The sequence below is a fragment of the Tursiops truncatus genome, chromosome 3 (genome assembly GCF_011762595.2).
Source record: "Tursiops truncatus isolate mTurTru1 chromosome 3, mTurTru1.mat.Y, whole genome shotgun sequence".
In the NCBI taxonomy this organism is placed as follows: domain Eukaryota; kingdom Metazoa; phylum Chordata; class Mammalia; order Artiodactyla; family Delphinidae; genus Tursiops; species Tursiops truncatus.
The window spans coordinates 165,725,248-165,749,285 of NC_047036.1; the positions used below are offsets into that span (position 1 = coordinate 165,725,248).

The window sequence follows — 24,038 nt, forward strand, 5'->3', positions numbered from 1 at the left end:
TGTGTGTGTGTGTGTGTGTGTGTGTATAACTGAATCACTTTGCTGTACACCTGAAAATAACACAACATTGTAAACCAATATACTTCAATTTAAAAAAAAAAGAAAAGGGAATTCCCTGGCAGTTCAGTGGTTAGGACTCCATGCTTTCACTGCAGGGGTCTGGGTTCGATCCCTGGTTGGGGAACTAAGATCCCACAAGCCGTGCAGCGTGGCCAAAAATATATTTTTTTAATTGAAAATAAATAGATGTAAATTTTTTTAAAAAGATGCCCCTCCCTGGTCACCTATGCCAAGGTCCCTTCATCCTCCTTGGGATCCCCTGTCCCGAGCTCCCACAGAGCATTAATTTCTAAGTTCTGCCAAAATTTCTTGTACACATTTCTTGGGTGTTGTCCCCTCCCCACCGTCTCTGTGTCCACTGTCCTAATTTCGGCCTTGTCATCTCTCCCTGGTCTCTGGCCCCCTGCCTCCGCCTCCTCCAATCCATCCGCTTCCAGAAACAGATCTGACCGTTCTCTCCTTTGCTTAAAAACTACTCACGTGCATTGCAGGTGGGAACAAAAAGTGGTGTAGCTGCTGTGGAAAAGAGTTTAGCACTTCCTCAAAAAGTTGAACATAGAATTACCCTATGTCCAGCCAATCCACTTCTGGGTATCTACCTAAAGGATTGGAAAGCAGGGGTATTTGTACACCTGTTTTCAGAGCAGCACAATTCACAACAGCCCCAACGTGGAAGCAACCAAAACGTCCGCTGACGGGTAAATGGATAAACACGATGTGGTCCATCCGTACGATGGAATACTATGTAGCCTTTAAAAAGGAAGGAAATTCTGACACCTGCTACAACACGGAGAAACCTTGAGGACATTCTGCTCAGTGAAATAAGCCAGACACAAAAGGACAAATAATATATGATTCCACTCACGTGAGGTCCACCGACAAGTCCAATTCCTAGGGACAGAAAGTAGGGTGGTGGGGGCCGGGGGCTGGGGGAGGGGAGTAGGGAGTGAGTGTTTCATGGGGACAGAGTTTCAGTTTGGGAAGATGAGACACTTCTGGGGATGGATGGCTGCACAATGTGAATCTGTTTGGTGCCACTGAACCGTACACTTAAAAAGGGGTAAAATGATAAATTTTATGCCATATATATACATACGTATGTGTGTGGGCTCACAGGCGAAGTTGGGGATGGCCACTCCCAGTGGGGAAAGCTCACCCCGAGGCTGGGAGCACAGGTCATGGTGACAAGCTCAAGGTCGTTTCTGGCCCCAGCCCTGGCCATCCTGAGCATGGAAGGTGGGGCGAGGTGCCCCCTGAACCCAAAGATGACATACGGCCGCTTCCGAGAGGGGCAGGTTTATTGGTGGGACTGATCAAGGGTCATCAGTGCAGTGCTGGCCCTCCCCCGGGGGACAAGCCAGTCCAGTGTGTGGACCCTGGGGGCTGGGGGTCAAGGGGGACCCTGGGAGGTCACAGGCATAGCAGCAGGCAGAGGGGCAGTGAGCCGCCTCCAGAGGGCCCACCCCTAGTCCAGCCCAAGGGGGGACCCCTCTCGAGGTCCTCAGGCATCCGCAGATCTGGGGGCGTCCTGCGGCAGACAGCTCCGGTGCCGGAGGATCGGCTTCCCCTCCTCCTGCAGGGATAGGGGCGACCCCGCACGTGACACACAGCCCGGGACACCGGCGCAGTCATCCGGGTCTCCCCACCTTGTGGGGGGCCCGAACCGCCCACTCTCACCATCTCGGAGGCAGTGCTGGGGCTCGCGCCCTCTGGAGAGCCCCCTTCGTCCCGCGAGCAGTCTGGCCCCACGTCCTCCTCGTACTCAGTCAGGCAGTCCGACTCCTCCCCTGGAATGGCAGTGGGTGAAGTTCAGGGCGCTTGGGCTGGGCTGACCTCTCCAGCCACCAGTACACCGACCCCGGGCTCCTGGGGATGCCCTCAGCCCCCTCACCATCTGCGCAGCCGTCGGAAACAGAAACGTAGCTCGTGGGGGGCTCGATCCTGGACACGATCTCCGCCAAGTCGGTGAAGCCGGAGCTGGGGAAGGCAAGCACCTGCGGAGAGGCGTGGGTGAGGCTCTCGGGGTCGTCTGAGGTCTGGGGGAGACCCAGAGGGGACTGGGGATGTGTCATCAGAGTGGCCCCGCCGGAGGAGGAGGGCGCAGGCTTACATCTGCACGGCGGCTCTCATTAAGGTCTGCAGACCGTCGGTCCGTGAGCATCTTTTCAATGATGTCGCCCCGGGTCCAGCCCCCAAACACGGCCTTCCCGTACTGGTAGCCCACATCCTGCAGGAAACGAGGGGGGCTGGGGCCATGTCTGCAATCCCTGGGGGTGTTCTTCTCTGCCTCATCTTCTCTGCTTATCCCCACCCTGCCTGCCCCTGCCCTGGCCCCTCAAAAGCCTGATGCTCTGCCGGAGCTGGCATTTGAGACTACACTGATTTCAGAGTCGGCCACACGTAGCACACTCACCCCCATGTCCCCTATCCTGTGCCCCTGCCAGACATTACCAATCACTCTTTGCTCATGCTTTCCCACTCAGCCCCATGCAGTGTGCCAAGTACCAAATGATTCGAGATGGCGGCGTGCAGGCTTATTTCAAGGTCTGCAAATATGCGGTATACCCGTAAATATCACCATCTCCCATGCCCATAACAGACATCACTAATCCAGCATGGTATGCCTTCCCAGTGAGCCCAGAAAGGGAAGCAGACATTTTTACTCAGGGCTCTGGGCAGCAGCTACTGATCATATTCTTTTCTTTCTTTCTCTCTCTTTTTTTTTGGCCACGCCGTGCGGCATGCGGGATCTTAGTTCCCTGACCAGGGATCGAACCCATGACCCCTGCAGGGGAAGCACGGAGTCCTAACCACCGGACCACCAGGGAAGTCCCAGCTACTGATCATTTTCAGTTGGCATGGGCTATGACACATTTTTCTGGGTCAGTGGCACATTATACAGTGCTCCATCCAGTGTATCCCAGACTTGGCATGGGACGTTACTAATTTTTCGTGGTTCTCATTCCCACCTACACAGAAACGGCATTAGAAATCTCTACAGCGTGCTTCAGGCAGTGCCGCTGGCACATACTAAGAAACTTAGTTCGCACATACACACGTACATCCCCTTGCCACACTCACTGCAGACATCACTGATTGATTACCGTTCTATTCCCCATGGATCCCAAATGCAGCCCTAGAATCCTTCCCTTCATGTTGCTCTGGGCTTTCAGTATTAAAGCTCTGCCGGCCCACCACACTGGCACCAAGTGGCTCCCACCCGCTCACATAGATCTGGTCGAACTTCCCGAAGTCCATGGTCTTGAAGCAGTCGATGGGTGGGCGCAGGTACTCGCAGTACGAGCTGGACTTCACGACCTCCAGCTGCCGCACGCAGGACACATAGGCCAGGCGAGACTGGATCTCGGCCATGTCTGGAACCTTGATCTTGTCTGCCCAGGGGTTCAGCCGCTTCCACAGCAGCCACCAGCCAGAGAGGCTGTCCCCGTAGGTGCTAAGGTCCGTCTCATCCTGGCTTCCCACGTCGATGGCAATGACCGTCTTGGCACCCATGCTGCGAGCAATGTCCGCTGTGGGGCATGGGGGTCAGGGGGCTGTTCTCCACCGGGACTGAGGCAGGGAAGTTCAATGCAGCCCCGCAAACACCATCACGCACGTGGTCACGCAAAAAAAAAAAAAAAAAACCATGCGAACAACACGTAGGCGTGCAAAGGGTATGGCTGTAGAGGCCAATGATGTGGAGGAGGGGACGGGTGTTGGAGCTTTTAGGTCTGGGGAACCAGGGCCAGAGGAATGGAGAAGATGGAGGCAGAGGGATAAAGTCACTGGGGAAAGAGACCCAAGGTCAGACACATGGGGGAGAGAGATATGGAAGGAGAGTAACACGGAGACAGATTATAGTAAGGACACCAGGAGGCAGAGATGAAGGGATCAGAGTCATGCAAACAGACGGAGGATCAGAGACGCAGCGAGATGCGGGAATAAAGACATCGGGAGACAGAGCCGCGGGGAGAGAAATGCAGGGGACCAGAGACAGCAACAGAGATTCGTGGGAGAGAGAGATATCAGGGGCCAGAGATATGGAAGGAGAGAGAATCCGGGCGGAAAGAGGGATCTTGAGACTGAGACAAGGGACACAGAGCAAAGAGCCGGATCAAGGAGATTCAGGCAGCAGGACGGATGGGGTGAAGGGTGGGGTGATGGCGCGCTGAGGAGGGTGCTGTAGCTGTGGGTCTGGGTGCCCCACTGAGGGCCCCTGAGTGGGTCTGGGGGTGCCTGGGGGGACATGGACAGGGTCCTGTAGCCAGGTCCAGTCCCCAAAGACACCTAAGTCTCCAGAAGACTTCGCCCGTGGTAAGCTTGTCTGTGTCTGTGTGTGTGCTGTACACACCCCTATCAGGTATGTGCATGTCCCGTCTGTATGTTTGTGAACACACCCACCTCTGGGTGTGCTATACCTCTGCACACACACCCAGGACTGTTTGTATTCCTTTCCCGTGTCCCTAGATCAATGTCTAAGTATGTTTCTTTGTGCGTCCAAGTGTGTCCGTCCACCTGTGAGTTTGCACACACTTGCTCACGCGCATGAGGTTGTGTGAGTGCAAGTATCTGTACAGAACGCCTATGCAGGAGTTGGCAAGCTGTCTGTAAAAGGCCAGAGAAAAAATAATCTCGGCTTTGCAGGCCATATGGTCTCTGTTGCAACTACTCAACTGGGCTGCACAGACATAGCCACAGACAAAGGATAAACGATTAGGTGTGGCTGTGTGCCAATAAAACTTTATTTACAAAATCAGGTGGGAGGCCAGGTTTGGCTTGTGGGGTGCAGTGTGCGGATCCCTGATCTATGGGGCCTCAAGCGCCTGTGGAGCCAGTGTAGGTGTCTACTTGTGTTTGCACACCACTGGGTGTGTGGAATTTTAAGTTGCAACCCCCCTGCCTCTCATCTGCATGCTTCAAGTGAGTGGGTGTGAAAGAAAGCTCGTCGTGGAGCTGCCCCACCCCCCTGCGTGTGCCCACGCTTGCCCTGTGTGTGTGCGTGTCAAATACAGCACATGGGCGCATCCTTCACCTGCACACACACGTGCCTGCTACGAGCTTGCCCGCGTGTCTGTGCACGGGGACAAGCAGATGGCTACTTGCCTGGTAGGTTGTTGATGTAGCCGCCGTCCATGAGGAGGTGCCCATCCTTGGGGTCACACAGTGGCGGCAGGTATCCCGAGAGTGTCATGCTGGCACGCACGTATCGCCACAGGGAGCCTGCCCGGCGGGACACACAGACACAGACACGCACTGGCACGCCCAGACACACCTGGAGGCCCGGCCAGCCCGGTGGGCTCGCTGACCCGGCACATTGTTGACACAGCACCCGTCCACCAGCAGGTGCCCGTCCCTGGGGTCGCAAGGCGGGGGCAGGGAGGGGCAGTAGGAGGCAGTGGCCCAGATGTAGCGCCATACGCGGCCTGTGGGGACTGGTGTGAGGGGGTGAGGCGCCCAACTGGTCTCTCGGCCTCCTGCCCGCGAGGACAGACATACCTGGGGCCTCTGGGGCATCAGTGGGTGACGATTGGTGCTCAGCACTCAGGCCAGGAGGGATGGTCACTCATGTTAACAATGTCCCAGGTGCTCGGCTGCCCCTCCCCCGCACCCATTCCCCACATGGCTACAGTGGTTTTGGTGGGGCTGGCTGGGGTACCCACCATCTTTGTGGACACGCATGGCTGAGGCGGTGATGTCCGTGGTCACGTTGAAGTACGGCAGCCACAGGTCCTACAGGGACAGGGACTGCGGTCCAGGAGGAGTGGGGACTCCTGTGGGGAGGGGCAGGGGAGGGGCAGGCATGGGGGAAGAGTGCACCTCGATCTGCTTGTCCTGGAAGACACGGTGGATGCTGCGGTTGAAGGCCGACCCCGTGAACATGGAGGTGACGGGGTAGGTGAGGTCCAGCACGGGCTCCAGAACTGAAGTCATGCTCTAGGGGGCAATGGGCCAGCGGGGGGTCAAACAGGAGTCACTTGGGGGTCACTGATTAGGCAGTCCCTAAGGGGCCTGACTTCTCCAGCTGGGAGCTGGAGACTAGGGTCACTAGCCAGAAAGTCACGGGGTGGGGGCGGTCATCCAAGGTCCTGGAGGTATCTCTATAAAGGATCCAGGTGGGGTTCACAGATTAAGACGGGGAGGGGCAGGAGAAACCCAGAAGCCCGTCTAGGGTGAGGTTTCAGGGTGCTCCTGGGGTGGGGGGACCCCTCCCCGCAACACACACCTTGGCCCACTCCCGGGCCCGCTGCTTAGTGCGGCTGGCGCTCCGCTCCTCGGCGTACAGGGCCCCGATGAAGGAGCCGATGGACGTGCCGCCCACCAGGTCGACAGGGACCCCCGCCTCCTCTAATGCCTTCAGCACTCCGATGTGTGAGCAGCCTCTGCAAGGTGGAGACCCAGTGACCCTCTGGAGATCCCCTAAGCCCCACCCCCAGGAATCTTATCCCTTCTCCCTCACCTGCTAGGAAGGTGGTGCCGGCCCGCCCCTATGGGATCGCGCCCAGGGAATCAGCTCTACCCCTCAGGGCCCCTGGCCCCGCCCCTGTCAGCGCTGACCCCGCCCCTCACCTGGCCCCGCCCCCGCCCAGCACCAAGGCGATGGTGTTGCCTGTGAGCACCCGCGCCAGGCGGGAGAAGTCGCTGTGCCGGTCAGCGCGCTTCGAGAAAACCTTCTCGTAGAGCTCGTGCTGGTGTGAAAGGAGAGAGACGCGGCCCATGAGGATGCGGGTGTAGGAAGCGGCGTCTGGACCTCCAAGGCACTGCCCTGGCCCCGCTGGTCTCTAGGCCGCGCCCCTCCAGTAGCCACGCCCCTGAAAGGTCCTGAGAGCCGACCAGTCCCCTGCAGGGCCCCTCACCAGCTTGGCTGGGCTGCGGCGCGAGAAGAGGCGGCGCGGACAGCGCAGATGCAGGTGCCCCGAGCACCAGCTGCGCATGTTGAGCCACTCCACTGTGCGCGTGGGACCCGGGCCCTCCTCGCGGTGCAGCAGGACCAGCTGCTTGAGGGCGCGCACCGCCGTGTTCTCCAGCATCTGCTCCAGCTTGTGGGGGTGGTGGGGGGAGAAGGGGGAAGCACGGAAGTCACTCTCACCCGTGGTTTCCTCCCTGCCCCTCCCACACCTGGCCCCGTAGTTCCTGGTCGCCTAGCCCCACCGGTGAGGGTGCACGTGGCCCGGCGCAGGCACCGGAGGGCAGGGGGCGGGATCCCAGGGATGGGGTCACTGTGAATGGTCTCCAGACCTGGCCAAGCGTGGGCTCCTGGTCGCCAAGGCCCACGATGAGGATGCAGTCGGCCTGGCGCAGGCAGCGCACGGTCCAGGGCGTCAGCGATGCGTCCGTCTGGTAGAGCACGATGCGGTGCGTGTCCTCCTGCTGGGCCAGCCACCCTGACAGCCGGAATTCTTGGATGCTAGGATGGGGGCGGGGGAGCGTCATCCTGGGGCTGGTCAGGGGTCCCTGCCCTCAGGGACCATGTAGCTCCATTGCTCTGGGGAGGGGGACCTGGACATCCAAGCCCCACACGCCTGCATCCTCCAGGGGCGGATTCACTACACTGTCTCCCCAGTGACCAGAGGAATGGGGGCGCAAGCTCCTTGTTTCACAGCCTAGACCTCAAATGAGATCTGAAAGAATCCTATGCTTTGAGCTTATCCCTCGCGCCCCACCCTAACCTCCTGCACCCCCAACACACACCTGTCCAGTGCAGAGGCCCCCAGGCGTGCCCGGATGATGTCACTGTTGAGAAGAAGTGTGGGGCCTGGGAATGGGTGAGGAAGGGTGTTTAGGAACCCAGGTCAACGGACCTGGAGGACCCTCCTATAAGACAATACCACCCACTCCGCTCCCACAGCCCTGTTCCAGCCCCCCAGCCCCACCTCTGGCCCACCCAGGCGTCTCCATTCATTGGCCAATGCCCCCACCCACATGCGCCTTGCCCCATGCAGACGGAAAGCCTGCCCTTGCCCACGACTGACCAATGGCTTGCAAAGCATGCTGCAGCTCCAGCATGAAGGCCACCATGGGCACCTCGGCACACACGGGCAGCACTGCCACCGTTGCCAGGTTGCTGGCTGGGTTGGTGAGCTCCGAGTGAGGGGGAACACCTAGGCCCGAACCTGCTGAGACCCCAAAGGATGGTATTTGCTGTGCAGTCCTGTGTCTGGAAAGGTCAGCTCGCCTCTGCCTTCTCAGAAATCCCTGTTCCCTGTTCCTCAGCTGAGGCTTAGTGATGCCGTAGTGAAGGTCATGGCCTCAATCCTAGCTTCACAGCCTCAACCACTGTTCTTGATAAGACCTGCCTATCTGACCTTCAGTTTTGGCCCAATCTCCTCAGTGGCATCCATTACACAACTGTATAACCATTTCTGTTTTCCACTCCACCTGTGTGGACTGATCTGTGCCCCTACCCCATTCTGGCCTTGGGGCCTCTGTCCACTAAAGGGACTTGAACACAAAACTAGATGGAAATAAATATATTTTTGACGCACTGATTGCTTCTCAGCTTCTCTACTTACACTTTAGACCAAACCATCAACCCCCATCTCTTGACCGGACTTCTCCCAGCCTCCTCTCCTCCAGTTTTCCTATAACAGTCTGAACAAGTTCAAATGCCTTTCGACGGCTTCTAGTCCCTGCATGACTTGCCCCCCTCCCCCTCACTCACTTTCCTCCTTGAAGTGTTTCAACACCGCCAAACCCTGTGTGCAGAGCCTTCAGAGTTCTGTCAGCGTCTGGCCCCATCTCATTTATCACGTCTCAGCTCACTGATCTCAGAAAAGCCTCCCTCCCGCCTCTAGTTATACCCCATCAAGACCCTATTTTGTTTTCTTCACAATACATTATCCGACATTGTACTCTTTCTTTGTATCTTAAAAACTGTATCTTGCTTCTGAAGCTGTAAACCCTTCTAGGGGCTTTGTCTGTCTTGTGCATTCTCCAGGTTCCCAGAGGTCTGAGATTTTAAAGTCCCTGCCCCCATTATCTGCCCCAGAATCACACCAAGGGCGGTCCTGGCAGCCGGGTGGGAGAGAACATGTATTTGTGTACTTGGTGCGAGACTGGGGGAAAAGTCTATCGGGGAAGACCCTGGGCATAGGGGCAGTTCTTGGCCACGGCCCACTCCCGCCCCTACCCTCAGGATCCAGGTGTCAGGGCTGATGGGGCAGAAGCCCCTGGGGGGAAAAGGAGAGTAGAGGTTGCCAGGCTGGTCCAGGGTCAGGTCACCATAACATAGAACCTCAGGTCCATATTTCTGCACATCTCGAATCTGACTCAATTTCCCAGCGTATCCTAGCTGACGGAAACCACATCTCCCAGCATGCCCAGGGAAGGGAACCACACAACCACCACCACCCCCAGCATGCACTGGGACAGGGGCCATCTCCCAGCATTCACCGGGACCAGGAACCACATCTCCCACCAAGCTGGTAACCTACGAAGCCACTTTCCAACATGCCCTGGGCCCCAAACACCACCCCATAGACTACATTTACCAGCACACTTTAGTCTAGGTTTCCCCTTCCTAGTATGTGGACTCCATCCTCCAGCCAGCCCTGACACCCTGAACCAAGCTTGCCCTAAAGACTCCTCCTGTCAGCACCACTGATACTTCAGATTCCATTAACAAGCCGGCCCTGGGTCCAGGACTCCGTTTCCCAGCATGCCCAATAACCAGCACTACAGCCCACAGCATGCACCGGAACTCGGATTCCCACTTCCCACTTGAAGCCCCGCCCAGAGCGGGTTATACGCAGGACTCCACTTCCCAGCATGCCCTGGGTTCAATGGCTCCCTCTCCTAGCTCGTTCTGGGCGTTGGACTAGATCCCTTAGCATTCCCGGGCGCTGGCCAGCTCTCACCTGGGAAGGGTCCTTGCAGCTGCTGCAAATTCCCCAGAATTTTCTGGCTCAGCAGGTGGATGAGGCGGGTGACAACCTGGGTCGTTGGAGGCCGGCGGTCCAGTGAGACTGGAGGAGCAATTCTGCACCACCTTTTCCTCCTTACCAGGGCGCCTGGGTCCCTGTTACCTGAGTCCCACCCCATGAGCCCCGCCCTCACTTGGAGGCTTCACCTCCTTCCTAGGGCTCCACCCCCATCTAACCCCCCTCTCCACACATTAGGCCCTGCCTTCTCTGGGTACCCGCCCCCACTCCCATCTGTCCAGCCCCCGTTAGGAGAACAGCCCACAACCCAGCGAGCTGCACCTGCGGGTATCGACGTTTGATGTGGCCCAGGGTGCCCTCGGGGAGTTTGGCCAGCTCTGTGTCGCGCACCGCGTGCACCGTTGTGGCACGTGGCTGCCTGGTCAGCGCCTCCACCTAGGGGACAGCGTGCCTGACCAGGGCTGCGTGAGCCAGGAGCTTGATAGGTAAGGGAGAGGACGACCGTGGGTGCAGAGAGGAGGCCCTACCGAGTCCCCCCCACCCCGCCCCAACCCCTAGATGGGGATAGAGAGAACCAAGCCTTACTACCCATCTCGGGGCTCTGAGGAAAGGGAGAGGACAGGAGGACAGGGATCCACACCGGCGGGGGTCCCCTCTTCTGATGTAGAGAGGTCTGGAGACTGATTCAGATCAGACTCGCCACCCTGATGAGGTTGCCCCCATGGCCCCACCCCATGGAAAGGAGCTGGGGAAAGTGGATTGCACGAGGTCATAGGTTGGGGAGGGAGCGTTCTCTACCCCCAACAGGTTACCTGGGATGAAGTGTATGTTGGGCGTGGGGGGAAACTGGACTGGGAGAGGTTAGAAGTCAGTGGGTGGGGCCGAGCTCACCACTCCTATGAGATCCCCGCGGCCGTACTCGCCCACCAACTCCTTCTTGCCATTGCCACGCTGGATGACACTTCGCAGCCGCCCATTGAGCACGATGTAGGTGCAGTCGGAGCGGTCGCCCTGCCTGGGGTGGGGGTGGGAGGGGCGGGTCAGACAGGGTAGGGGTCCTCGTAGGCAGGGCCTGAGGGGAGAGGTGGGGGCAGGGCCTGCACCTGTACAGTGCGCGTCCCGCCTCTACCGCTGTCCAGTCGATGGCGAAGTCCATCTGGCGCACGAAGGGCGACATCCTCGCGGCCACGGTCTGCGCGGCGCTCAGCACTACACTGGGCTGTGCACGCATGATCCTGTAGGCGAAGGGCAGGGGTGCATGGGCCGGGGGCGCCCTAGAACAGCCCTTAGGGAGTAGAGAGGGTGGGGGATGGCCTGGAGGCGGGACAAGAAGGGCTCAAATCTTCCCTGGAAAACTGTTGGCTGTTCAGAGGGATGGCCTCGTGCAGGGCAGAACAGAGTTGGTCGGGGCTGCCTAAGCGTCACCCCCACCCCAATATCGGGCCCAGTCATACTCATAGAAGTCAGACTTGGAGATCCGCAGGAAGGTGCAATCACGCTGGGCTCGCAGCGTGAAGATGAGGGGCTCGCCGGTAAGCACGGCCAGCTGTCCCACCAGCTCCCCGGGCTGCACCACGAACAGGCACACGTCTTCGGCCTTGTCGATCATGCGCTGGTAGACGTGCAGGCAGCCCCAGAGCACGAAGTGCAGGCTCACATCCTGTAGGGCGAGGGCCAGGAGATGGGCACAGGGGCACCACCTCACCCACAGCTCAGGTCAGTGCACTCCAGAGGAAAGGTTAAGGAAGGAAAAGTTGGAGGGAGTGAAGGCTTTCCATAGCACTGAGCTGAGCAGCATATGTTATCTATATTCCCACTCAGCACCAGGGCAGACATTGCTAATGGATCACCCAACTCAACCCAGATTAAGGCCCATGAATTCTTTTCAACACAGCCAGCAAGAGCCGACGAAGACTGGCTACACAGGAGCATGGCTGAGCTTAGAGCCTCTTTGCTTGTGCTGGGCAACTGCATAGCTACATGGAAAAGAATAAAGTTGGATTCTCACCTTATGCCGTATTAAAATGGATCAAAGATATGAATCTGAGAGCTTAAACTATAAAACTCTTAGAAGATGGGACTTCCCTGGTGGCGCAGTGGTTAAAAATCCGCCTGCCAATGCAGGGGACAGGGGTTCGAGCCCTGGTCCGGTAAGATCCCACATGCCGCTGAGCAACAAAGCCCGTGCGCCACAACTACTGAGCCCGCGTGCCACAACTACTGAAGCCTGCACGCCTAGAGCCTGTGCTCCGCAACAAGAGAAGCCACCACAATGAGAAGCCGGCGCACCATAACGAAGAGTAGCCCCCGCTCTCCACAACTAGAGAAAGCCCATGCGCAGCAACAAAGACCCAACACAGCCAAATACATACATATATACATACATAAAACTCTTAGAAGAAAATACAGGGGTCAATCATGGTCACACTGAATTTGGCAACAGAATCTTGGATATGATACTAAAAGCCCAAGCAACAAAATGAAAAATAGATAAACTGGATTTCAACAAAATTAAAAACTTTTGAGTTTCAAAGGGCACTATCAAGGAAGTGAAAGGACAACACACCGTGTGGGAGAAAATATTTGCCAATCATATATCTACTAAGGGTCTGGTATCCAGAATATGTAAAGAATTCTTACTACTCAGTACTAAAAAGACAACTCAATTAAAAAATGGGTAAGGGCTTCCCTGGTGGCACAGTGGTTAAGAATCCACCTGCCAATGCAGGTGACACGGGTTCGAGCCCTGGTCCGGGAAGATCCCACATGCCGCGGAGCTACTAAGCCCGTGCGCCACACCTACTGAGCCTGCGCTCTAGAGCCCGCGAGCCCCACTACTGAGCCCGCGTGCTACAGCTACTGAAGCCCGCGCCTAGAGCCAATGCTCCACAACAAGAGAAGCCACTGCAATGAGAAGCCCGCGCACTGCAATGAAGAGTAGTCCCCGCTCTCTGCAACTAGAGAAAGCCTGCGTGCAGCAAGGAAGACCCACTGCAGCCAAAAAATAAATAATTTTTTTAAAAAAATGGACAAAGGCTCTGAATAGACATTTCTCCAAAGAAGATTTTTGAATGGCCAGTAAGCTCAACATCATGAATCATTAGGGAAATGCAAATCAAAACCACAGTGAGATGCCACTTCACACCCACTAGGATGGCTTGAATCAAAAAGTGTTAGAGAGGATGTAAGAAACTGGAATCCTTACACACTGCTGGTGGGACTGTAAAATGATACAGCCACTGGGAAACAATGTGGCAAAAATTTAAAAAGTCCTCAAAGAATTAAAAATAGAGTTGCCGGGACTTCTCTGGTGGCACAGTGATTGAGAATCCACCTGCCAATGCAGGGGACACAGGTTCGATCCCTGGTCTGGGAAGATCCCATATGGCACGGAGCAACTAAGCCCGTGTGCCACAACTACTGAGTCTGTGCTCCAGAGCCCGCGAGCCACAGCTACTGAGCCCACACGCCACAACGAATGAAGCCCGTGTGCCTAGAGCCCGTGCTCCGCAACAAGAGAAGCCACCGCAATGAGAAGCCCGCGCACCGCAACGAAGAGTAGCCCCCGCTCACCGGAACTAGAGAAAGCCTGCACGCAGCAACGAAGACCCAACGCAGCCAAAAAAAAGAAAAAGAAAAAAAATAGAGTTGCCATATGACCCAGCAACTCAACTCCTAGGTATCTACCCAACAGAAATGAAAACGTGTCCACAAAGACATCTGCACATAAACGTTCATAGCCGCATTATGCCTACTAGCCAAAAGGTAGAAATAACTCAATGTCCATCAACTGATGAATTAAGAAGCAAAATGTGGTCCGTTCGTACAATGGAACAGTAGTCAGCCCTAATAGAATGAGGCACTGACACACGCCACAACGTGCATGAACCTTGAAAACAGCATACTAAGTGAAAGAAGCCCAGACACAAGGGGCCACATATTGTATGATTCCATTTATATGAAATGTCCAGAACGGGCAAATCTATAGAAACGTAAGATGAGTAGTTGCTTAGGACTGGGGCTGTTTAGGAGGTAGGAGACTGATGGCTTAAGGGTATGGTGTTTCTTTTTAAGGTGATGCTCTGAAAATGCACAGTGGTGATGGTTGCACAGCTATGTGAATATACTAAAAACCAGTGAATTGTACTCTTTAAGTGGGTGAATTGTATAATGCATGAATTACGTCTCTAAAACTATCACCCCGCAAAAAAAAAAAATCCCCTTTGGGAAGTTCCCTGGTGATCTAGAGGTTAGGATTCGCCACTTTCACTGCTGGAGCCTGGAGCCTGGCTTCAGTCCCTGGTCAGGGAACTGAGATCCTGCAAGCCGTGCAGTGCATTAAAAAAAAAAAAAAAAAAATCCCCTTTGCTCCCGGTTCCCTTGTTCCACTCCATCGCTGTTGACTTCCTTTTGTTTCCTACAGGTGGAATAGCTCTACCACAGGACATTTGCACAAACTGTCCCCTCTGCATAGAATGCTCTTTCCTTCCCCTTGCACCTAGTTAATTCGTCCTCATCCTTCCTCCTCTGGTGGTCACTTCCACAGAGACACTGCCCTGACTAAACCAGATGTTGTGGAGCTGAGAACATCTCCTTTGTAGCACTAAGCACATATGATGTAGTAACAATTTGTGTAATCCTTTGACTGTACTGTCTGTCAGAACTGTGAGCTTCCCAAAGGCAGGGGGCCCCACTGGTGTTTCTTGCCTCTGCAACAACCCTGGGACACAGCAAACGCCCCTCTCTCCTCTGGTTAGCCTGCCCAGCTGGACACCTCTCTGTCCCACCCTTTCAAATAAGGAACTGAAACTGCCCAGAGACAGAAAGATTCCTTCGTCATTCATTACACAAACCTGTCTGACACCCCACAACGCCCCAGATGAGTGCCAAAACACTGCAAGGATCCCTGGGAGAGGCCCAGGCCCAGGAGACATACACACATGCTGGAACCTTCCAAGATAGAATTCCCAGACTGGGTTTGGGATATAAATGGGAGTGACTAATAGTAGGCTGCCATTTGTCCTCAGACTGGGAAGCATGTTGTTTTTCACTGCAGGACTTCTCAGAGCCTTGAATATGCTAATAATGCTCACTGGGAGCTGCCATGAAGGGGTAAAATAACCTGTGTTTCTCCAACATGTTGCACACAGACCCCCTGTGATATGGCCGTTCCATGAAATACGCTTTGGGAAATGTTTGTGGAAAGCGGGGTTTCTCAACCTTGGCAACACTGACATTTTGGACTGGATAATTCTGTTGTAGGGGGACTGGCCCATGCAGTCTTGCATCCCTGGTCTCTAACCCGCTAGATGACAGTAGCACCCTCCCAAGTCAATCAAAAATGTCTTGACGTTGCCAAATGTCGTTGACAATGACGTTGAAAACTATTGGTGTAAAGTTTCAGAGGGGGGCACAGCAGACCAGCTTTGTCCCTAACAAAGTTCTGAAGACCCCGAGGAGCCTGGTGTGTTAGCAGGCTGGGCTGGGGCTGGGGCTGGGGCCGGGCTGGGTTGAGCCCAGCAGAGGCTCCCAGATAAGCAGGGGCCCGGGGCCCCTGCAAGGGCCATGGTGTGACCACACTTCCTCAGCCAGTCCCCCAAGTACCTCAAACAGCTGGCACAAAACTTCCTCTGCAGAAAGGAGCCCACCCTGCAATGAGCAGCTCAACGTGGCCACTCAGTCAACTGATCATGTGATGTAACAACCACCCTTAAATCAACCATACTCCAATAAAAATTAAAAACAACCACCACCACCCAGCCAGCTAATAGCTGGGCCACCCCCAGCCCCTCCCCCAAGCCCAGGGCTCCTCCCTTGAGCCTGGGGCGGTGCTGTGGTCTCAACGCCTAAGTCATGTCACCCCTACTGTCACCCCCACCCCATCCCCCGACTGGGAGCTGCTGCTCCAACCCTCCCCTGGCCTGTCACCCTTGCAAACCCTAGTAGCTGCGAACTGAGTATTTCCTGTTTCATCCCCACAACACTTCTAGCAGATAGTTACGACACTCATTCCGCAGGCGAGGAAGATGACAAGTTTCTAGATGATTCACCCAAGGTCACACAGGGAGTCAGGGCAGAGTCCGGGTTTCACCTTTGGCTTCCTCCCTAACCCTCCTCCTCTGTGCTCCTGGCCTGTGACGTCACAACGGGTCTCAGTTTCCCCGCCTGGAGAATGGATGGATAAGTGGGATGCACAGTTTCCCACACCTGTGTGTCACCAGGAGGCACTGAAATCCAGCTCGTGGGGCTAGTTCCCAGCCTCCAGGTCCAGATTCTGACCTGCACCCGTTTACTGAGTGCCCCCATCCTAGCAGGGACCCAGGAATGAGAAGCAGACAGAGCATCAGAGTATGTTGTAGAGTTGGAAGGTCAGAAAATGGAAGTCGCAGGAAATGCCAGGACAGGGAAGAGAAATCTAGGGGTGGAGGTCCTAGTATAAAAGGTTCAGGGGTTAGAGGAGAGAGGTCAATATGTCCAGAGGACATGGGGAGGGAGGGCTGTGAGTCAGAGTCATAGGGTCCAAAGGTCAGGGGCTGGAAATCATATACTGGGAGGTCTACATCTAAGGTGAAAAGGCAAGGACCAGAGATCAGAGAGAGAGGTCTTGGGTCAGGGCTGCACGATCAGAGTTCAGGGCTCAGCCTCACCTGGTCCCCCTGGCGGGCAATGATGGTGCCGGCTTTGGTGTGGTGCAGCAAGACTCGGCTGTTCAAAAGGGAGGGGTCCTGGGGAGGAAGGAAAGGGGCTTGAGACTGGCCCAGCCAGGCCTCCCACCCCCAACCTGGTCCCCCAGACACCCTCAGCTGCCCACCTCAATCCGCATCAGCTTGGCCAGCTCTCGCTTCGCCGCCTCAAAGATGCTGCTTGTCTGGCGGCCCTGGTAGGGCCCGAAGGGGCACCCGCCAGTGGCCGACTCATCCTCACAGTAGCTGTATTCACAGGCGCCGGCTGGCTGCTCCCGGGGCTCCTGAGTAGGGGTCTGTGTGGGGCAAGGCCTGTGATCTCCCTGCTCCCACCCGACCTTCCTCCTCGGGGGACTCCACCTGTGGCCAGACCAGGGTCCCAGGAGGGGACTGGGGTGGGGTGGGGGAAGAGGGCAGGGCCTTACCCGAGCCAGGGCTGCCTGGGGCCCCCAAGAGGCCTCTTCCTGCAGGGACACGGAGATCCGGCCCCGCTCATATGCCATGTCGAAGTCCGAGCGAGGGCCGCCCTGCAAGCCTGCAGTGGGCAGGGGGCAATAAATGCAATAAAGATGAGAGTGACCATAGCTGGAGTCTAAGCAAGCACTACCTATGTACCCGAGGCCACAGCTACACAGACATGACTAATCGATCACTGCTCTGGCCCTTGCAACCCTTCTCACCACAGCTGGGAGGGCACCATCTCAACGACTACCCACAACAAAAAGACATGAGTAAGTGCTGCTGATATTCCCATTTCACGGATGAGAAAAATCAAGACTGGCAGGCCTGCATCCAACCCAGAAATTCGATGGCCTCCCCCCACTCCACTTGGTGCCCCAAACCTGAGATGTCCACTGGCATCGAGATGCAGCGACTCAGCAAGGGCGCCGAGGGGGCTTCCAGGGATGTGGGCTTCACTGGGTCCCCTAGGGGAGACGCGTGTTCAGGCTCCTGCCCCTCAGAGCGCCCAGGACTGGGGGTGGGGAGCTGAAGGGGGCCTGGGGAGAGGTCAGCTCAGAGTCCCTGGGGACCGGGGGACTAGGAAAAATGATTCCAGTGGGCCCAGGGGACTGAGGCCAGGGGTCCTGGGGGATCCAAACAGGAGTCACACCTGGGTACCTAGCTAAGCGGGTCCCGGGGGGGCTGGGCAGCTCAGGTGGAAGTATCTGAGGAACTGAGACATGCATTGAGGGGCAGAGCCTGGGCTTCTTGGGAGTGGGCTGGGCCAGCCTACGGTTCCTGGGGGTCAGGCAGGGGTCATCTTGGGTACCTGCAGTTGCAGGCAGTGGGGCCCCGGTGGGGTCAGGCGGCCGGCCAGGCGTCTCCCTCGCCTCCTCAGAAGCAGAGGTGCTGGCTATCCGCTTGGAGCCACGCACAGGGCTGGTGCGGGCTGGGAGGCCCGGGCTGGGGAAGAGGCGCAGGGGCTGGATCTCCTGGGGGCAGAGGGGATCCTGTGGCGTGTCTGGGGAGGCACACGCCGCACACCCCTCCGGCCCCTGGTGCTCTCCACGTAACTCACGTGGCTGAAGAGCTCGTTGGTCAGACCCAGGTAGTTGTGAAGCGCCAGGAAAGTGACCCGCTGCAGCCTCACCATGATGATCTTTGGGGGCATGGCCGTCAGAGGAGGGGGCCAGGGAGAAACAGGGTCAGCCACAGGACTTGGCACTGAGGGGGTGGGGCCGTGGGTGGGGAGAGGGAGATGGAGCTAAGGCCAGGAGATCAAGGTCGGAGCAGGAAGGGGCTGGGCAGGGCCCTAGGAGCCAGGGAGAAACCGACAATCAGGTGGCAGAAACCTGGGGACACGGGGTGGAGGCAGCTTATGGGAGGAGTCAGGGAGGTCCGGCTGCTCAGGGCCGATAAGCGCAGCTTCAGTGCCTGTTGGCTGCTGGGTCCCAGCCCCCAGGAGCCTGTGATGGGTGGGGGGTTATGAAAGGAAGTGGATGGCCCGCTGACCTGCACTACCCGCACCAAGCTCTCGGGATACTTGGTGAAGACGGCTGAGAAGGCCTCGACTGGAAGCCGCAGCACCGTGGAGTCTCGGGCCGCCCGAGCGGACACAGTACGCTGGGGGTGCTGGTGACCCTGGGGGTGCCGGGGGCACAAGGAGAATCAAGGTCAGGGGCTGTGAGAGCCCCCCTTCCTGCTCCCCCCCGACCCCTCCTGATGCCACTGCCTTGAGGGACCACCGGCAACATCAGGGACGCATCAGAGATGGGGGCCCTGGGGGTGACCGTCCCCAGCCCAGCCTGGTGGGTGTGGCCTCCCACCCAGCCTCCCCAGCCCCCTCCGTACTGGTCACTCACGGTGATGACATCCAGGATGCTCAGAAGGCTGTTGACACTGTCCCCAGGAACCACTTCCTTCACCACACACTCCTTCCCATCCTGAGACACGGGGTGGGGGCGGCGGGCACTGACCAGGGCTGCCCCTGCCCTGCCAGCCCACGTCCTGCCCCCTGACCACGCCACTGGTCCTCATTCTCCCTCGGTGATCACGGACACCCGGACCCCACTGAACCTTCCGACCAGCATCACTAACCATGACCGGTGACTGTGCAGACCACCCCAGATGCCCTTGGACACCCGTTCCCAACTCCTGCCTGCACATCTCATAAGACCACCAACCCTGGGAATTCCCTGGTGGTCCGGTGGTTAGGATTTGGCGCTTTCACTGCCGTGGCCCGGGTTCAATCCCTGGTGGGGGAACTAAGATCCCACAAGCTGCGCCTCACGGCATTGCCAAAATTAAAAAAAAAAAAAAAAGCCCACCAACCCTGCTGACCAAAAGCACTGCCTGTCCCCGGTGACCACTGCACCACTACTCATCCCTGCCGCCCATCTCACTGTGGTGCCCCCCAGAGGGGGAGCCCACTCACAGGAGCCGGCAGACAGAGCTCCAGCAGCCCATCCTGCACCACGTAGATGCTGGCATCGGGCTGGCCTGGCCGGAAGACGTAGTCACCCTGGCTGAGCCGCTGGAAGACCATGTGCCGGCACAGCTCCAGGAAGAGCGGCTTCTCAAAGTGGCCCAGCACCCTGTTGGATAGGGACCGGGGAATGGAGAGATGCAGGAGGTCAGGTCAGCCCCAGCTCTGCAGCCCCCTGCCTGCACCTTGACACTGACCGGACGTTCTTGAGCATGTAGAGCACCTCGGACGGCAGGTGGGAGTTGGCCAGGTCGCCCTCGGTCAGGTCAGCCTCCAGCACCGCAGGCGGGGGCTCCTTCCGCTGCAGCGTTGGCGCCTCTTTCTGGATGCGCAGGATCCTGGTGGGAGGAGGGGGGAGCGAGGGGGGGTGAGAAGCAGGGAGGGGACTCAGGAAGACCTGAGACCCCCCACAGAGCCCTACCCTGGGGACACCAGAGCAGGACTCAGCAAACTGTGGCCCACTGGCCAAATTAGGCCAGCCATCTCCTTTTGTAAATAAAGCTTTATTGGCACGAGCTATTAATACATTCATTCATTTACATATCGTCTGAGGCTACTTTAACGCTACAACAGCAGAGTTGAGTCGTTGCAGCAGTTGCAGCAGCGTTGCGCGCAGCCTGCAAAGCCCCAGATGTGGCCGAAAAAAGAGAAAAGTTGCTGACCCCTGAAATAAAACTCTGAGGTCACCCTTCACTAGTCAGAGGCTCCCTAGATGAACCCTCTCATTAAGCAGACCCCTGACACAGCTTCCAAGATATGGGCAGACCCCAGAAAAGCACCTCTGTTCATCATGGGACCCCACGTATTGCACGCCTCCATCATGTAGCCTCCGTCACGTAGGCAGAGCCTTGGGGTAGCTTCCATTACATCAGGAGACCCCAGATAAAGCCTCTCTGATCCTTGTAAAAATCCCTGAGATAACCCTTCCTCCCCAGTCTCAGACAACCCTCAGAGAGCCTCTCTGATGGTCACAGAGACTCTTGAGATAGCCCTGGTTCCGTGCAGAGAATCCAGATACAGCCCCTCTACTAACCGTGGACCTAGGAGAGCTCCCCCCTGGAAGTCACAGTTGCTACTGAAGACAGTCCTTCCACTACTCACAATATGCTCAAGATAGACCCTCTAGAATGAGCTTAAACTGAGTTAAACTCCACATTACAGAGAAATCCAGAAACAGCTCTTCTTCTGATCAGGAAGATCTTGGGCTAGCCCTCGCCCAGGTCACAGAGAGCTGAGATAGCTCTCTCAAGGCCATGGCAACATCAGGGTAGCTCCTCAAGGGTGTGCAGACACTGAAACCGCTCCCAGGAGGTGGACAGACCCTCAACTAATTGTGGGAGACCTAGAGATAGCCCTTCTACTCAAGTCATAGAAAGCCATGGGATAGCACACCTGTTGACCATGGACACCCCTGGAATGGCCCCTCAGTGTGAAGAAACACTTGAGACAGACCTTCAAAATAGAGTCTCTGATGTCAGGAGACCCCAGAGCCAGCTCCCAACTTGGAAAGATCCCTGAGAGAGCCTTTCTCAGAGACCCTGAGGGACCCTTTGCTGATGACATGCCCTGACATGCCCTTCCCGTGTCTCTAGTGCCAAACGATTCTTGAGATGACTCCTAGGGAACAGAACCCCCTAACACAGCCTCCGTGTAGTTTGGGGAAAATCCAAGGGAGGTGACACAGAGAGATGCTTTCTGATGCAGAGAGATTGCTGAGATAACCCCTAGGGAACAAAAGCCAGAGATAGCCCCTCCTGCAAGTCCCAGAGAGACCTGTGATAACTCCAGTGAGACTCTGAAATAAACCCTCTCGTGTGGGGAGATCCCAGATTTGACCCCTAAGGGTATGACAAGACATTCGAGGTAGTGCCTGGGGATTAAATAACTCACGGATGCCCCTGTGGCAGGGAACATCACTGAGAGAGCCTTCGGGTGATACAGACAGCCTGTCTGGTTGGGGAGAGCTCTGAAATAGTCCCACTGACATGGCAAGATTCCTAAGACAGTCCGTGGGGTTCAAAGAAGCCCGAGATACACCCTTCGGTGTGGGATGATCACTCAAAAAGCCCTGGACAGCCCCAAGTACACCTAGCACAGCCTTACTTCTTAGCAATGTTGAGCATCTTAAGTTTCTTCTTCATGCGTGGCCGGGAAGTGGTGGAGACGGAGGTGTCCACCAGCGAAGAAGTGGATTGTGATACCTGGGAGGATCAAGGATGGGGTGGGGTGGGAGGAACGCGTCAACTGCCAGTTCAGACCCTAGGGAAGAGGGGGGCAGATCCAGAGGCCCTTGATCAAGGAGGGCGGCCGGCTTACTAAGAAGTATAATTAGGGAAAGGGCAGGATCTCTGTGTGGCCAGTGGGAGCCCCAGGGGGTCCCAGACTCACCTTCCGCATAATCTTCCGGCCATAGAAAAGCACTTTATCTCTCTTCCGGAATCGATACCGCGGGCCATCCGGGGCTGGAGTTTCTAGGGGTAAGTGCGGAGAGGGGCAATCTGACCTCTACGCACACTCCGCACGGCCAGAGATGGGGACGCTGCGTGCAGGCTCCCGCAAATCCCATCTCTACTGCCTCAGGGGCCCGGACATTTCAGCTTCCCATCCCTCAGCACCCCCAGAAGGCCCTCCGGGTCCTCACTCGGCACTCGAAGCCTCCGCACCAGCAGGAGGATGAGCACGGCCGTGACCAGCACCGCGACTCCAGCCCCGATCATCACGCCCAGCACCTGCGGGACGAACGGCACTGGCTGTTCATCGCATGCCCGCTCCGCCAAGCCTTCCCCGGGGGACGTCCCGGCCTCCCACGGAGCCAAGGCCGCCCCCGAGATCGCAGTCGGCCCGGGCCTCGACTCCCCCATCTGCAAAATGGGCCAGCGCTGCTCCCTCCCCTGGGGAGCAACGCTTTCTGGAGGCTCGGCGGCCCGCAGTGCACACCGGGAAACGTAGTTCCCCCTGAACAGACGCAGACTGGTTCTCGCGAGGCCGCGATAATGCGTGCTGAGCACGTCGGGAATTGTAGTCCCCGCGGCGCCACACGAACCCCCGACCCTTACCATTCCGGTTTGCAGCGGCGCCTCCATCAGTTGTTTCAGGCTGGGCGGCAGGTCTGGTAGTTCAGACTCCTGGGGAGTAGGATGCAGGACGAACCCGGGCAAGTCATCACTCTGGGCCCGCCCCTCCCCTGCTATAAGCCCTGCCCCCTTCGTACCCACTGCCGGGGCGGCTTCTCCGCAGGCCTGTGGGCGACTGAAGGGGCGCTGCGGAGCAGAGGGGTGGGGCAAATTGACCTCGGGGCCCGAGCTAGGGAGTAAGGTGGGTCCCCGGGTCCCCACCAGGCTCCCCTTACTTACGCACCAGGCCGACCTGATGCCCCACTTATCCAGACCCACCCTGGGGCCAAAGGGCAGCCAGCCGGGCACCCACTGTTAGCAGCCAGCGAACAAGTCCCTGAAGGGGCACGGCTCTCTCCAGCAGGTGGCCCCCTCCCCAGTCTCTGAAGGATTGATCAATCCTGACCTACCGATCCCTAGGTCGCACCCCAGCACCCCCTGCGAAGACTGGATGCCCGCACCCCACGAAAACTGGGCCCGAGTCATGGGGCCGGGGAGATGCCTGGCTCCCGGCCCAAGCCTGGCCCCGGGGAGACAGAGACTGGGGCACGCGGGAGTGCAGCCGGGAGCTCCTTCACAAGGGGTCGTGGTGCAATGCCGAGGTCTCAGTAGCATCCTGGGACGCTCGGAGTGGGGTGGGCTCGCAAAGTGTTACTGGGTGATGCTGGAGATTTACTGTCACGTAATGGTAAAGTTATGGGGTCTCTGATGGTGCAGAGCACCACTGGGATTCCAGGAACGATGCTGGCGCCATTGCTGGGAGACGTAACCAGGGACGCTGGAATTACGGGTGGGTGGGTGGGGGCTCACTAGGAAGTTACCGAGAGATTCTGAGGACTATAGGACTATTACTGGGAAAACCGAAAGCTGGTTGGGCACGTCCCTGCAGTCGTCCGAACATGATACTGAGGAATGCTGGAATATTACTGAGACTTTTCTGGGAGGCTGAGGCTGTTTCTGGCGCCATTCGAGTATTAATGGAAATCTGGGGGAGTCACTGGGTCCTTGAGACATTACCTGTAAAATTCACGGGGGACTAGTCTCCTTCCACCCGAGGGTGCCCTGGCAACCGGTGCGAAAACACCTGCCGGAGGCTGGCGGGGTGGGGCGGATGGGAGAGTCAGAAAGTCGAGAGCTACCGGGAATCGGCGGAAGACACACCTTGGGAAAGCCGAGGGCTCGCTAACAACCCGCGAAGGGACGGGGCGAAGAAAACCCGGACTCACCCAAAGGGCCGCAGCCGTGGTCCACTCTGCGCCAACTCCGTTAGTGTTCTGCCCAGCGCCGCAGGCGCGGCCCCTTTAAGTTACTCACCTCTGGGTGCGCCACCGCCCCGCCCCCCGCCATGCTTGGAAGGTCGCGCGGAGCCAGCCACACT

The 24,038-nt window shown here is 57.3% G+C and overlaps 1 protein-coding gene and 1 long non-coding RNA gene across 10 annotated transcripts; one reads left to right on the top strand and one right to left on the bottom strand.

Moving 5' to 3' along the window:
• Nucleotides 1–1,340: 1,340 nt before the first annotated feature.
• PNPLA6 (patatin like domain 6, lysophospholipase) lies at nt 1,341–24,037 on the bottom strand. 9 transcript variants are annotated; one of them, XM_073803328.1, is made up of 34 exons: nt 23,887–24,037; nt 22,604–22,672; nt 22,189–22,276; nt 21,936–22,018; nt 21,651–21,748; nt 19,745–19,885; nt 19,497–19,656; nt 18,925–19,005; nt 18,575–18,703; nt 18,141–18,221; nt 17,892–18,054; nt 17,464–17,547; nt 17,047–17,156; nt 16,750–16,905; nt 16,586–16,663; nt 11,393–11,598; nt 11,042–11,173; nt 10,830–10,953; nt 10,260–10,373; nt 9,915–9,990; nt 8,031–8,171; nt 7,750–7,813; nt 7,297–7,465; nt 6,915–7,097; nt 6,628–6,746; nt 6,284–6,440; nt 5,878–5,994; nt 5,721–5,790; nt 5,164–5,280; nt 3,289–3,590; nt 2,171–2,287; nt 1,952–2,054; nt 1,738–1,847; nt 1,341–1,633 (listed from the first exon to the last, which is right to left on the bottom strand). In XM_073803328.1, the coding sequence occupies exons 2-34, from the start codon at nt 22,628–22,630 to the stop codon at nt 1,562–1,564; spliced, it is 3,972 nt and encodes a 1,323-aa protein (XP_073659429.1). In that variant the 5' UTR covers nt 22,631–22,672; nt 23,887–24,037; the 3' UTR covers nt 1,341–1,561. The 9 variants fall into 9 exon arrangements, with proteins under 9 accessions (XP_073659429.1, XP_073659428.1, XP_033710386.1 ...); XM_073803327.1 differs by having other exon boundaries at nt 16,750–16,917; XM_033854495.2 differs by having other exon boundaries at nt 8,031–8,174; nt 16,750–16,917.
• Nucleotides 10,313–12,619, top strand: LOC141278396 (uncharacterized). Its single transcript, XR_012331109.1, has 2 exons — nt 10,313–10,423; nt 11,833–12,619. It is a non-coding gene; the product is annotated as an uncharacterized lncRNA (long non-coding RNA).
• Nucleotide 24,038: the final 1 nt, after the last annotated feature.

What these genes read in the sequence shown, in the direction of transcription:
- PNPLA6 (XM_033854490.2), bottom strand. Translation starts at nt 22,408, where the DNA reads ATGGGGGAGTCGAGGCCCGGGCCGACTGCGATCTCGGGGGCGGCCTTG. An exon ending in GCCGGAAGATTATGCGGAAG is followed by an intron (nt 21,749 to 21,935) that starts GTGAGTCTGGGA and finishes TGATCCTCCCAG; the next exon opens with GTATCACAATCCACTTCTTC. An exon ending in TTGCCCGCCAGGGGGACCAG is followed by an intron (nt 11,599 to 16,585) that starts GTGAGGCTGAGC and finishes CTCGCCCTACAG; the next exon opens with GATGTGAGCCTGCACTTCGT.